The sequence below is a fragment of the Daktulosphaira vitifoliae genome, unplaced genomic scaffold (genome assembly GCF_025091365.1).
Source record: "Daktulosphaira vitifoliae isolate Bord-2020 unplaced genomic scaffold, ASM2509136v1 Scaffold_5, whole genome shotgun sequence".
NCBI classification, from domain to species: Eukaryota; Metazoa; Arthropoda; class Insecta; order Hemiptera; family Phylloxeridae; genus Daktulosphaira; species Daktulosphaira vitifoliae.
In genome coordinates this window covers 17,034,515-17,049,187 of record NW_026099576.1, presented here as the reverse complement: position 1 = coordinate 17,049,187, position 14,673 = coordinate 17,034,515, and the positions used below count along the sequence as shown (strand labels likewise).

Here is a 14,673-nt window from a genome sequence, read left to right as displayed (position 1 = left end):
TCTTAATCAGGATATTAATAAGGAACTAGCAGTTTATGAAGCTTTTGGAATAATCCACCAATTTTTTAAAATTAAACACTATCTAAAGATTTGCATCGAAGCGTTTTTTTTTTATAGTGATTTTAATCACTGTCAGATATCATTATACTTCATCCAACTATGCCACGTCACCACTGTGCCGCGACCCCCCTGTGCTGGGTTTTTTTACTTAAAATTGCCATAACTTTTTTAAAAATAACCAAATTAATATCATTTTTTTTTTTATATAGATGCTTGATGTCTACCTATCATTTGGTATATTTTTTTTATAAATCTGACTTTTTACCTGCCCACAGGGGAGGATTTAAAATGACAACTTTTTCACAAAATATTAACTTTTGAAAATGTTCCGGAAAGTCAGACACTTTTATATATATATCTTAAATAAAGCTAATGTAATATACTTTATCATGGAAAAAAAAAATTTCAGACTATATTTTATCTTCACGGTGAAAATGGCTACCGAATACTATTATTGTGTGAAAATTCTCGATTTTATTTTTTACATTTTTAACATTATAATGCTATAACTAATTAAAAAATGTATGGATCAACATAATTTTTTTATGAGAAATAATAATTTTTAATAATCCCTTTTTCATTCGACATACTTTATCTGAATCAGGATATTAATAACGAACTAGCAGATCATGTTGCTTTTGGTATAATCCACCAATTTTTTAAAATTAAACACTTCCTAAAGATTTGCATCGAAGCGTTTTTTTTTATAGTGATTTTAATCACTGTCAGATATCATAATACTTGATTAACTATGCCACGTCACCACTGGTCTGCGACCCCCAGTGCTGGGTTTTTTTTCGATACAAATAATTCATTGAATAGACGTTTAATTACTNTGTATATATTTTTTTAATTTTTAAATATAATTTAAAAATATTGATAATGTATAATTTTTTCTAAAAATTGTATTGTTACTGTTTAAAATAATAATATTGTAATTTTAAAGGAAGTTTGTTAATGATTAAATAAATTAAGAAATAATTAATATTATTATACAATATTTTTTTTAAATAATAATTTAATTCTATACATTTCATATAATAATTAGTTTTGAGTAATAATATTTTAAAATGTATCGTTTGTATTTAGATCATTTGTTTTGCTGGTGAGGCAACACATAGTCATTACTTCTCAACCGTACATGGTGCTATTGAAACTGGTTGGCGAGAAGCTGATAGAATTTTAATTCATTTAAAAAATACTGGAATATAATATAGCATTTTTTTTTCCATTAACCCTTATTATTATTGTAAATAAAATTTATAAAACAGTTAAAAATAAAAATAAATATTTTATGTATTTTCTTTTAGCTTCGATATAAAGCTGAGAAGGTATTGATTTTACTATGATGTGTATTTTTTTGTGACAGTAATCACTTTTTCTCACCGAACGAATTTTAACGGCACATCAAAAAATCACAAATCAAGTCGAAGAAATTACCTTCAAAATTGAATTAATTTCCCTCGTTCCCAACAAATGGGGAAAACCTCCGAAAAAATTAAAACTTAAAAATTGCCATCTAAAAATAATGAAAACTACATACACCTCTATAGGAAAATTATTGATTCAAAATTATTGAAAAATCATGAGCTTTTGACATTCAAAAGCCAGAGAACCCTTGTACACTCATTTGAATGTAAAAATATATATATATATAAAATATATAACGAACTAAAATGTTTATATTGGATACACCCAACCTAACAACAGTCATAGGTCAAGTGGGACAAATGTTAATGAATGGGTTAATAATAAATTCATTATTCTTCTTAGAGTGTATAGTACTTATTACTTCAGATAGGACAATACCAATCGTCAAGTATATAAAATATTTAAATGTTTAAATCCAAGTAGAAAATTAAAGGTTATGCATTTCGTTCAAAAATGCATTTATATTTAACCCACTTGGCCATAATATAATAAAAAACAAAAAAATGATAAAAATTATTAATATGTTTTAAGGAATAAAGAATAAAATATCTTTTTTTGAAAAAAAAGCTGCATTAATAAAGACTTCTAATGATGTAATAATCAAAAATACATTGGGTAAGACCAATGAACTAGATAAAGATAAAGAACACGTAAAATATGAAATAAATATAAAATATAAAAATACAGATAATTATGGCAAGATAACTGATAGCTTAGAATTAAACTTACAGAAAGAACAAGAACTTGATCAAGTCCAACATAATGCTAACGAACAGAACGAAACTAATGTAGATGGTAGGATTACCAATAACCCACGAGAAAGAAGCGATATATTTAAATTTGAAAGTAATAATAAACAGCACATAGAGGAAGGAGACTGTGTAAACGAGCTAGACACGACGACAGATGAGAAAAAAATTGATGATTGCGATGAGATAACTGATAGCTTAGAATTAAGTTTACACGAAGAAAAAAAACTTGATAAAATCCAACTTAACACTAAAGATCAAAATGTATTACCCATTATTCAGATGCCTAAATCATCAAAAACGCCAAAATGTCAAAAAAATAAAAAAGAAAAAAAAGAAAAGGAAAGGAAAGAAATCCCAGCGATGAATGTGAAAAATAAAAAGATTGTTCGTAACCTAAATTATTTTTATTCTACTCTTAACGATGAAGATTAATATTCATAAGAGCCGAAGTTAACTTAAAAAATTTACTTAAATAAATTAACCTATAATTAATCTATAATAATCTAGTAATAATCATTTGTATTAATTAATAATATTAATTTGACTAAATAAATGTACTTGAAACTGTATTTAATGTATTTTTATTAACCGGTCACATTGTCAATTAGATAATTTTAGAGATCATTATAGAAATCGAGTGGCTAGCGTTGTGCAACACTATTGTTTTACCTAACCTATTACAACTCATAGGTGCAATCTGGTGGGTTGTGGTTTTTCAAATTCTGCCATTGCCATCTAAAAATAATGAATATTACATTTATTTTTATATGGGATTTTTTTTTTAAGATTAGGCAAAATTAAATTAGACCTATCAAATATTTTGCTCAAATTGTGCCTATGTTACAGCTACTCATTTGTATCAAATTGCCAAAATGGAAAATTTTACATAATACTCTATTTCATCAGCGTTTTTTTTTATTTTATTTATACCTTATGAGGTTTTCAAGTTCATTTTTTTTTTAAACAACTTACATATCTAACTAGCTTATAAAATAAAAAAATGTACAAATTTAAAAATCGCTAATTTTCGAATTTTTTTTTACTTAAAAGTGCCATAACTTTTTCAAAAATGAACATATCAATATAAATCTTTTTTATATAGATGCATAATATCATTACCTATCATTTGGTATATTTTTTTTTATAAATTTAAACCTTTACCTGCCCACAGGGAGGCATTTAAAATGACAACTTTTTCACAAAAAATTAAATTTGAAAGTGTTCCGGAAAGTCTGACATTTTTATATATATCTTAAAATAAAGTTAATGTAATGTACTTTATTATGAAAAAAAAAACAATTCGGACTTTATTTGGTCTTCATGGTGAAAATGGCTACCGAATGCCATTTTTGTGTGAAAATTCTCGATTTTATATTTTACTTTAAAATGCTATAACTTTTTCAAAATTGTATGGATCAATACAATTTTTTCATGAGAAGTAGTATTTATATACAATTTTCATTCGATATACTTATTTTTTTAATCGAACCATTTCTCTATAAACGGACAAATCTGAAAATGTATACAGAATGTTGAACTTTTTCGACTTAACTTTTGATATTATTCCGGAAAGTCTAAAACTTTTATATATATTTGTTTTAATATAATAACAGATAGGAACAAATAAATTCTTATTTTTGTTACAACTTACATTCATAACGAAATAATGACTTACAATTAAATGATTCCTTTGATAAAATTACAATAATATTTAATTAATATACTGGCTTAATATATTTCATAAACAATATACAAACAACTATTTTGCTACTATGGATAAACACAAATATTCATATACATTAGAGATCAATATCTGAAAATTACCTGCAGACCTTAATTTTTATAATTAATTTTTGTGTCTTACATTTTTGAATAATCATAATTAATTTTGTATAGAATTTCTTATTTATAGTTTAATTGTAATTAGTATTACATTTTCATGCTTAATAGTTATAAGTGTATTAAATACAATGTCAAGTGTACACTCCGGTAAAGTTACTAACATAGTGTTCAAATTTGAAGAGCTAATAAAAATTTCTGAAAAAAACAATACATGCAAACCAATTAGTCAACAAAAAAGATTGATAGAACGTACTTTTCGACCAAATCAAATAATTAGCCCAACAGATAAGTCCGCGGACGAAACAACTTTTACTAACGCAAATCCAGAAAACAAGGAAGTCAAAAAAAAGAAGTTTAAGGGTGAGTCAAGGGTACATTTAGATAAATTGACCTTTACAAAATCATTTAAACAATACGTTTTATAATTNTCACAAAATCATTTAAAGAATACGTTTTATAATTTTCCTATGAAAAACAATGATTTGTCAAATATTTCAATACAACGTTTGTTCTCCCTAACTCTGAGTTTAATCAAATAGGAGTTCAGCTTTACAAAATTTAATTGTGCTGAATTTTGTGGAGTTTAAAAATTGCGGAGAAAAAGGGATAAAGATGTCATACGAATATGACACCATAACAAATATAATTCCATATTACAACAAAATTATTTTTCCTTAGGAAGAGACACTGATTATTTTTTTTATGTAAATAATTTGATTTATGGGTAGTATACAATATAAATAATGCACAGTGTATTTAGTAAGTGAGAAAACAAGTTTCTATTGTTTAAATAATTGACCTGTTTCCTTACCTACTGAACATTCTGTATAGTATATCTTCCAGAACAAAACTCTAGTTACACCTCTATAGGAAAATTATTAAAAAATCATGAGCTTTTGACATTCAAAAGCCAGAGAACCCTTGTACACTCATTTGAATGTAAAAATATCTAACGAACTAAAATGTTTATATTGGATACACCCAACCTAACAACAGTCATAGGTCAAGTGGGACAAATGTTAATGAATGGGTTAATAATAAATTCATTATTCTTCTTAGAGTGTATAAAAAATCTAACTTGTCTTATTATATTATAAAGTAGTAATGATTAAAAAAAAATCATCGAAATATAAAAATTAGGCTTGTGCAACATGGTCCATGCACGATATGACTACCTAATGATTAGGCATATTGTCTGGAATTTAATAAAGACAAAAAAATTATATTGTTTGGAATATTAAATCTAAATGGATTAATTTTTACCTGCTTATGTAAAGCAATTTAAAAAATAGTAACTACATTAACCACTATTATAGTTTTGGCAACAAAATTATTATTTTGTTAATTTTTAATAATTTAATTTATTTTTATTTTTTGTTTCAAAAATATATTGATAGAATTAATATTTAAGTCATGTTTTGGGAGATAATACAGATATAACATAAGTATATATCCAAATATTTATAAACATTTAATAACACTAAACATACTAGTCTTACATTAAATCAACACATAATAGTCTTATCACAAATTGAAAAAGTGTTTATAAGAAATAAATTTTTTTATATTTTCATTTAATTTTGTTTCTTAGATTTTTTTTTTGTAAAGTGGCGCTACTATTATTACGATTTATTCCATGACATCATAACACGGACCTGGAACAGCTATGTTGTTTGTCTTTATTTAACCTAAAATATATTCCATTAACAGTATTACATAGCTATCCCTCCTTCACGTTTGTTATAATAAAAATTATTATACAAATAATTGTCAGCACATGTGTATCGCTTGTCAGTAAATTTCTTTGATTCAAATTTTGAATTATTTTACTTTGTACAATATTCCTGGGACTTGAATATAATCATTAAATTTTTCATAAATTTTTTCGTATTATTTATAACTATAAGGTAAGTTCAAAAACTGATTATAATGGTGATTTTTGTTTTAATATGAAATTTGAACGATAATTTTTAATTTTACCTATATATTTATTGAGATCACATGTAGATATTCAATTTATTCAAGTTAACTCAATAGTAATGTCATCTCATTCATATTATTAGTCACATGGAGTATTTGATTTATTGATTCATAAACTCCGGTATAAAATTTAAATAGGAATTTTGTTAGGACTTTTATACCCTTTAAAAATGTATAATTTCCTCTAGTAAATAATTACACCAAAATTGTTTTTTTCATTATACATTTTTTTGTGCTAATCTGTTCAATTATAAGCTACAACTCTTTTTTTTCTTTTCGAACTATTGGTTAGATATATATAGATGTTTAGTAAGTAAGGAAACAGATTTATATTGCTCTCATTATTTATAACAATTAATCTTTTCCTTACTTACTGAACACTATTTTTCAAAATAATTTTGAGGAGAATTGGTTATCCTGTTATGAATATTTTTACATAAAAAATTATTTCCATCTAAAATGCTTAAATAAAACGGAATCATTTGAAACTTGGCCCTTTCAAAAAGTGCTCCTTGAAAAATGACCTATTAAAATAGTGTTATCTACATTGTGACCAAGTTTACTCTATCTTTAGTTCATAAATTTCAATCCCAATTTGGCCCTTTTTTACAGTTTTTGTTAATTTAAGCTAGAAAAATACATTATTTTCATAAGACATTTAAAAAATTTAAGTGTATGACTGCTTGCCCAACTATTCTCTAATTATGCATATGCATGTTAGACTAGTTATTTTGAAAAAATAACAATTTTCAAATTTTTTCAATATTTTTAAAACAGAATTTAAATAATAAACAAAATTCCTTATCATTAATTTTATACTTAACCAATAAACTATCATATTATTTAAAAGTGAATTTTTCTTAAGTTTGAATACATAAATACAATTAAAATTTAAGATCCAGAAAAAAGTATCTCTCCAAGACAATATAAAATTAAACAATTAAAAAAAAAAAGTTATTTGTAATCTATTTAATATTATAATGAACTGAACCATAAAATATTAATATTAATATTGTCAATATATGAATCTATCATTTGTTCTGCTTAACATACCCATATAACCATGTGTAATTTTATAAAAATTGTACTTAAATTTGATTTTCTAATAATTAAAATACTATTTATTTTTACAGTTTTATACTCAATTAAACTCAAACAAAATGAAATTGAAAACTCAAAATACAACTGAAAATAAACAAAAAAATAATAAGAAAAAGTAAGATGAATTAATTTTAAGTATTTATAGACAGTTATTAAAGAGGATTTGATATTACTCTAAACTAATATTATATTAAAATTAATATTATTTGAAATACATTTTACCATAGTTAAAAATGTAAAACTAATAATAATTATTTTATGCCAAATATTATTGAGGGACTGAAGTAGGTTAATAAATGGTATAATAGATTCCTTCATGATATTTTCATTTTAATTTTTGATATTTTTAAAATTGTTAATAATTATTTAGTAGCTAGTTATATCTGTACTTGCTATTTAAAAAATTTAATTAAGACCCTATAAAAGTAAAAAAAATGAATTTAAAAAATACCAAAATAGATTTTCTTTATATGATTATTATGTTAAGAAATATTGAATGGCTAATATTAAAAGAATCGCCCGTATAAAAATTTATTTTTTAATTTTTATGTCAATTATAATTGAGATTTTGGTATTATTGAATAAAATGTATTATTCTCTTTCTAAATATGCCAGCTATTTCTTTTGAAAATTGATTTGACTTAAATTGTCAATTTAAAACCCGTGAAAATATAACTAAATACAATTTATTAGTACCAACACGATCACAACAATTTAAAATGTTTCTCTTGGAACAATAATAGGATCATAAATGAATAAAGTCTTTATATTATCTTTTTGGAACAATATAATACTATCATTTTTTAAAAATAATATATGATGATAAACAAATATTTTTAAAGTGTTTTCAATAATGGATAAAGAAAGGCTCCAGGTTTAAAATTTTATTAGACTTAATTCAGCTGCAAATCCCACTGACAAAAGTATCCCTACCTTTAATAGAAAAATAGTTTTTTATGATTAGAAGACCCATGGAAAATTCTCTTACCAAAAAAAAAATTGGTTTTATCTGTTACACTCCTTCAAAAATCTGAATGTTTTTTTAAGTATCAAGGTTAGCATTTGTTTAAGTTTCAACATATTGTTTCGGAATGGAAACTAAATATTTTTTTATATTCCATTTTTTTAAAAACAGAATATATTATAGAATTTTTAAAGAATTAATTTTTATTGTATTTCAATAATTAATATATTCCATCATATTGTTCTGGAACTGAATTAAATAAGATTTTGTTTGTTCCATTCCATCTAGAAATGTAACAATAAAAAATATTTTGGAACACTAAAATTGGTATCATTTACAATCCCTAAATTATACTTGTTTTAGCTTCGATGCGAAGCTTAGAAGGTATTGGTTTTACTATGATGTGTTTATTTTTGTGTCTGTTACCACTTTTTCTCAGCTCTCATCAAACGGATTTCTTTCAACGATAAGTCAAAAGATCACAAATCGTATCTAGTCGAAGACATTACCCTTAAAAATTGAAAAAAATTCCCCCGTTCCCCGTAAGTGGGGGAAACCTCCAAAAAAATTACAAATTTAAAAATCGTTAATTTTCGAAATTTTTTTTACTAAAATGTTCCGTCACTTTTTCAAAAATGAACATATCAATATAATTTTTTTTTTTATGGATGCTTGATGTCTTTATCTATCATTTGATATATTTTTTTTGTAAATTTGACCCTTTATCTGCCCACAGGGGGGGATTTCAAATGACAACTTTTTCACAAAAAATTAACTTTTGAAAATGTTCCGGAAGGTCTGACACTTTTATATATATCTTAAATTAAAGCTAATGTAATATACTTTAATTTGAAAAAAAAAAATTGACCTCTGGACTTGTCTTCGTGGTGAAAGTTGACATCAAAGTTAATAAAAAATTACGATTTTTGTAAAATAATTTTTTTTTATATTTTTAACTTAATAATGCTCTAACTTTTTCAAAAATGAACATATAAATATAATTTTTTTTTTTTATAGATGCTTGATGTCTTTATCCATCATTTGATATATTTTTTTTGTAAATCTGACCCTTTATCTGCCCACAGGGGGGGATTTAAAATGACAACTTTTTCACAAAAAATTAACTTTTTCAAATGTTCCGGAAGATCTGACATTTTTATATATATCTTAAATTAAAGCTAATGTAATATACTTTAATTTAATAAAAAAAAAAAATTAACCTTTGGACTTGTCTTCACGGCGAAAATGGCTATTGAATGCTATTTTCGTGTGAAAATTCTCGATTTTTTATATTATATTTAACTTTATAATGCTATGACATATTGAAAAGTGTATGGATCAACATTATTTTTTTATGAGAAATAATATTTTTTAATAATCCCTTTTTCATTCGACATACTTTATCTTNATTTTTTTATGAGAAATAATATTTTTTAATAAACCCTTTTTCATTTGACATACTTTATCTTAATCGAGATATTAATAAGGAACCAGCAGATCAAGTAGCTTTTGGAATAAAACACCAATTTTTTTAAAATTAAACACTATCTAAAGATTTGCATTAAAGCGTTTATTTTTGATAGTGATTTTAATCACTGTCAGATATCATTATACTTGATCCAACTATACCACGGCACCACTGTACCGCGACCCCCCTGTGCTGGGTTTTTTTTTTAAATTTGCTGTATATATGTTTCAAAGCATTCCTATAGTGTTGTGTAAAACAAAAAATGAATAAGAACTTTGTATAAGGAAACTACGTATAAATATATAATAACTAGGGTCCAGAATTATATGAATTTATAAATTTTATTAAGTTATTCTGAACACAGCATTAGCTAGAAGAAATTTTTATTTATTGACTTGAAAACTTTGTAATGTGTGGTTACCGAGTTTATTATAGTTTTAGGGGATTTATTCCATCCTAAAACGAAAAATATTTCTACACTGTTATATTATACGACAAATAAACAATCTTGGAACTCTTTAAAGTGTTTAACAAAATTTATAAATTCATATTATTCCAGACTAATAATAAGACAAAGAACCATTGTAGACCATTTTTTAAATTTCAAAGTATATCACCTTTAAATTAAAAAAAATATATATCACATTATATATTAAAATAAAAATTTCATTAAACGTTCAAAACAATTAATATAATTTAATATTAAACTGTAGCATAAATTAAAAAAAAAAACAATTCCATTTTTACAAATATGAGGCTCTGACTAGAGTCCCCTTTATTTAAATTTGTTAGTATTCTATTGTCACATCATATATCACTTAAAATTAAAGACTAAAACAATTTTTATGTATATTAAATAAAACTTGTATTGTTGTATAAGTAAAAAGATTCTGTAGCAATGTTTGAAAATTATAAATAGTAATTCTATGCTTCTGTTCAGTTGTAAAACTTTAAATTAATCTATAGTGTAACTTAAATTTCAGTGATAAATCACCTAAAACTCAAAATAAAGGTGCTGCTAAAGAAAAAGTAAAACCTATAAAACCGGCAGTATTGAAAAAAGAAGGTGAAAAAGTGAAAGCTGAACAAAAATCTATAAGTCCTATTAAAGTTTTACAAAATGAGCTTTGGACTAAAGCTATCAAAGTTGTAGCTGATAAATCTGATTTACCTGATAAAGAAAGTGGTATTGCTAAATTGTTAGCAAACTATAAAAAACAAGACTCAATCCCGAGAAAAGAAACTAAACTTAAGGTAAAATATTAATTCATAATTACTTAAGGTAATACCACCAGTCATTTGCAATTTTTAAAATAAAATTTATTAAATTTCTAAAAAAATAAGCTATAGTTTTCTTAAAAAATTGTAGAGTTTATTCATAAACGAAAAAGTTATTTAAAACATAAGTAGTTTATTTATGATGTATAAAAAACAATTGAATCATTACAGAAGAAACCCAAACAGTTTAAAAAAATAAAATAAAATTCTTGAAATAAATGGTAAAAAAAAAAATTTAATTTCAATAACTACAAATTATAATTTTTGTTAATTTAAAAAAATAAATATTAATCGATAATTCCATTTCTTTTAAATAAATAAAACTACATGAAGAATCCAAATCTACTATAATTTTGATACAATTTTTTTTGGAATATTTAAGTTTCTGATACAACTAATTTAATTGCCAGATGATAATGTACCATTAACTAATGCCATTACCTAATTTAAAAATGTATACATATTTTAAATTTACTTTTAATCCAACTATATCTATTAAAAAGTTTTGTTGTTTTTCAGAATTTTATTTTGAAAGGATTTTCTCAATATAAGGATACAGAGAGTGAAATATTGGATAGTTTGTATAATAAAATAAAGGAAGCTTTTGAAAGTTTGGGTGGTCAACCTAAAGATGGTAATTCTGAAACTAAAAATTCCAATAATAAAGTAGAAAAGAATTCGCCTAAAACAAAAAACCTCAAAAAAGTTGAAGTTGAGAATAGTGATGATGATGATGAGGACGATGATAATGACAAAGAAGATGATATTGATGAAGATGATATTGAAGATGTAACATTTGCTGATAGTGATGAAGATGTTGAAGGTGATAGTGAAGAAGAAGTAAAAGAAACTAAGCCAGCTGGAAAAAATAAAGCTAATAAAAAACAAGTTAAAAATGGGAATAATAAAGCAAACAACAAGAAAAATAATCAAAAGTTTAAAGGTGGAAAGGTTCAAAAAAATAAAGGAAAATTGAATAAAAAGAAATGAATGTTATTTTTGCATTTTAATTAATTGACTTAATTGATTCTTTTAATTGTTATAATATAATAGTTTATAACTTTACAACTTATTTTATGTGTAATATGAAGTATAAGATCCTCATTATATACTCACAAATGAATTTTTTATTTTATCTATTTATATTTTATTTGTAGTTAGTAACATTATCTAGTACCATAATTTATTCTGCATAAAAGTAACTAAAAATGCAATAATTTTATGCAAAGCTTTAAAAAAATATCAAAATAATTGGAGTAATCAATATATTTTTAAATATTTTTCATAATTTCAAACACAATAAATAACCGTATTTCTTAATATTATTTAAAATATATGTGGAAGTCTATTTACTAAGGCTTTCATTGTATTTATATAAATCGATAATTTTTATAACTAAAAAATTTAAATTATTTTTATTCACTCATTTTCAATTCTTTTGTATTTAAGTTAATAATGTAAAATATCTAAACATTTTATCCACTATTAATAATCAATAATTAACATAAATATGAAAAAAAAATTCTGGAACTTATTTTTAACAATACTTGATTTCAAAACTTCTCAACTTATTCTAATTTTATTTATTTCAATAATTAAATGCGTACTAGGCTTCGCTTGCTGGGACTCCGCCTCATATTTTGGGCCCTACGAGCCTCGCATGACTTCGGCGCGTAAGCCTCTTTGGGCCTTCTTCGTAAATAGGCCACTGATTCCTGTAGGAGTACCCGCCTACGCCGAGCACGATAAGTGTTTTGCAGGAATAATATTACATCAGACTCGATGTAACATATATTAAATTATTAAAATCGGGAAATTTCACAAAGAGAATATAGTAAAATGTATTGGGTATAAGATTGACGTTTGTTAATATGATATTCCCCTTCGGCGTATTCGGAAATTATTTTAGGAGGGTATTTAATTTTTTTTACTATATTAAACATGCTATAATTTTTTTTTTTTTTTGCTAAAAATCGAAGTGATCAAAAAAAAGTTCATTAGTTTTTTATTTCATAATAGTTGTCAAAAAAACATTGATGGCACTGGTTCAAGGATGGCAATCACCCATATCCCCTCCCTTTACTGCGCCCTAGTATACACCATAATAATTAATATTATAATTATACTTATATTATAGAATATTTACAAACAAATTCGGCAGGTTATATTACCTGGGACTAAGTAAAAAATTTAATTTTGATTAAAATATTGGTTACTAAAATTTGACAGCATAGTTGTCATAGATGTATCCCAATTTTTACGATAAACTCGTAGACTTATACATCATATATGAGATAAATAAGATTCTTAATTCTGTACTATTCTGATAATGAATGTACAAACTTATATATTTATAACCGTCCTGAAATTTATATAAAACATAATATTCCTTGATAAAAAATTTAAAATATATTGCTATGCGCAAATGCAAAATATAAACTGTGCGAGGATAAAAAAAAGTTCAAAACGAAAAAAAATATAATTGAATGGGTCAAGTAATCTAACTATTGAAAAGCCATAAGAACTATATTTATTATCTTTTTATTTATTTAATTTCTTAAAGATTTTGTATTATATTTGTACATTTTCTTTAAATATAATAAGAAATAGAAATTATTTTCTATGTGTTCTTATATAAAATTTGATTAAGCACATTTATTAAATCTTTTATAAAATTTTTATTTGTATAATTTTAATTTGGAGGGAAATTGTCTTTGTATTTTAATAAATTGCAAATTTTAATATATATATATATGTATGTTGTCAATAAATGTGTAATTTTTATTGAATAATTAGTTTTTTTTAACCTTGTAAATTTACCTTTAAACATATCTGTTCTTGTTAAATTTCTACTATTTCGACATACAGAATAATGTTGCTTGTAGTTTAGAGTGTTTTTTTATTAGCTTTTATTTTGAAAATATTATAGCTCGACAATATCGTAAGAATTAGATACTATAGTATTAATTACAGGAATAATGGGTGTTAGTTAGAATAATTAAAGTAAAGTATATGCAGTAAATTATAATATATAATAAAACAGTTAAATAGTACAATCAGCGCTCAATATAAAAGAAATGATCGCAATAATCACAAGAATAGAATGGGAATTTAGTACAAAAGAGGGAACAAAATTGGAAATTCCATTGGATTCTAAAAATGTTATATGCTGACACCTATCAGGCGCCTAAAAGAAGCAATTCAATAAATAGTGAGAAAAATCTCCGAGTACTTCATCCTCATGTAAATAGCAAATGGGAACAGAGTTCAGGTTTAATTTAGTTTAAAGTGTTAAAAATAATAATTATTACTACTGGAAATATCTTATTGTAGACAGTCTATAAAAAAGATTATTATATAAAAGTGGTATTTTTTCAGAAATAAATAGTAAATAGTTCATTTATTTATAAAAATAACATTGTAAAAATTATCTTAAAATAAAATCTATTTGATTTTAAAATTTTATCATTTTATAAGAATTATAATTCATATTGATTCTTATGGTAATAATACATTTTAAAAGAAGCCCTAATGAATTCTTTAAAGTGCAATTACTTCTTTTGTGCACTTTCTTTTTAACATAAAATATTCGTAATAATTAAATTATGTAAAATATTGATTTAAAAAAACCCCAACACAGTGGGGTTGCGGCACAGTGGAGATTGGGTCAAAAACTTTGGCTGTCAAAAACAAATACCCAAAACTTTTATTAACGAAATATTCAAGTGTTTAAGTTATTTTTCCAACTAACAAATAAGAACTATCGAGAGAAACATTAGGTCATGGTTTCTAAAGGC

General features: G+C 24.1%; 2 protein-coding genes across 6 annotated transcripts in view; both read left to right on the top strand.

The window, feature by feature from the left end:
- LOC126907838 (spermine oxidase-like) overlaps positions 1-2,623 on the top strand; it is a 36,043-nt gene extending 33,420 nt beyond the window's left edge. For 4 of the 5 annotated variants that reach the window (XM_050689459.1, XM_050689458.1, XM_050689461.1 and 1 more), the window contains one exon: positions 1,150-2,623. In XM_050689459.1, the coding sequence (XP_050545416.1) occupies positions 1,150-1,272 (123 nt within the window). In that variant the 3' untranslated portion in view covers positions 1,273-2,623. The remainder of the gene's footprint in view (positions 1-1,149) is intronic. The other variant, XM_050689460.1, reaches the window with a different exon arrangement.
- Positions 2,624-5,834: 3,211 nt separating this feature from the next.
- LOC126907850 (glutamic acid-rich protein-like) lies at positions 5,835-12,006 on the top strand. Its single transcript, XM_050689488.1, has 4 exons — positions 5,835-5,992; positions 7,199-7,281; positions 10,582-10,852; positions 11,396-12,006. The coding sequence occupies exons 2-4, from the start codon at positions 7,226-7,228 to the stop codon at positions 11,864-11,866; spliced, it is 798 nt and encodes a 265-aa protein (XP_050545445.1). The 5' UTR covers positions 5,835-5,992; positions 7,199-7,225; the 3' UTR covers positions 11,867-12,006.
- Positions 12,007-14,673: the final 2,667 nt, after the last annotated feature.

What these genes read in the sequence shown, in the direction of transcription:
- LOC126907850 (XM_050689488.1), top strand. Translation starts at nt 7,226, where the DNA reads ATGAAATTGAAAACTCAAAATACAACTGAAAATAAACAAAAAAATAAT. An exon ending in CAAAAAAATAATAAGAAAAA is followed by an intron (nt 7,282 to 10,581) that starts GTAAGATGAATT and finishes CTTAAATTTCAG; the next exon opens with TGATAAATCACCTAAAACTC. An exon ending in GAAAAGAAACTAAACTTAAG is followed by an intron (nt 10,853 to 11,395) that starts GTAAAATATTAA and finishes GTTGTTTTTCAG; the next exon opens with AATTTTATTTTGAAAGGATT.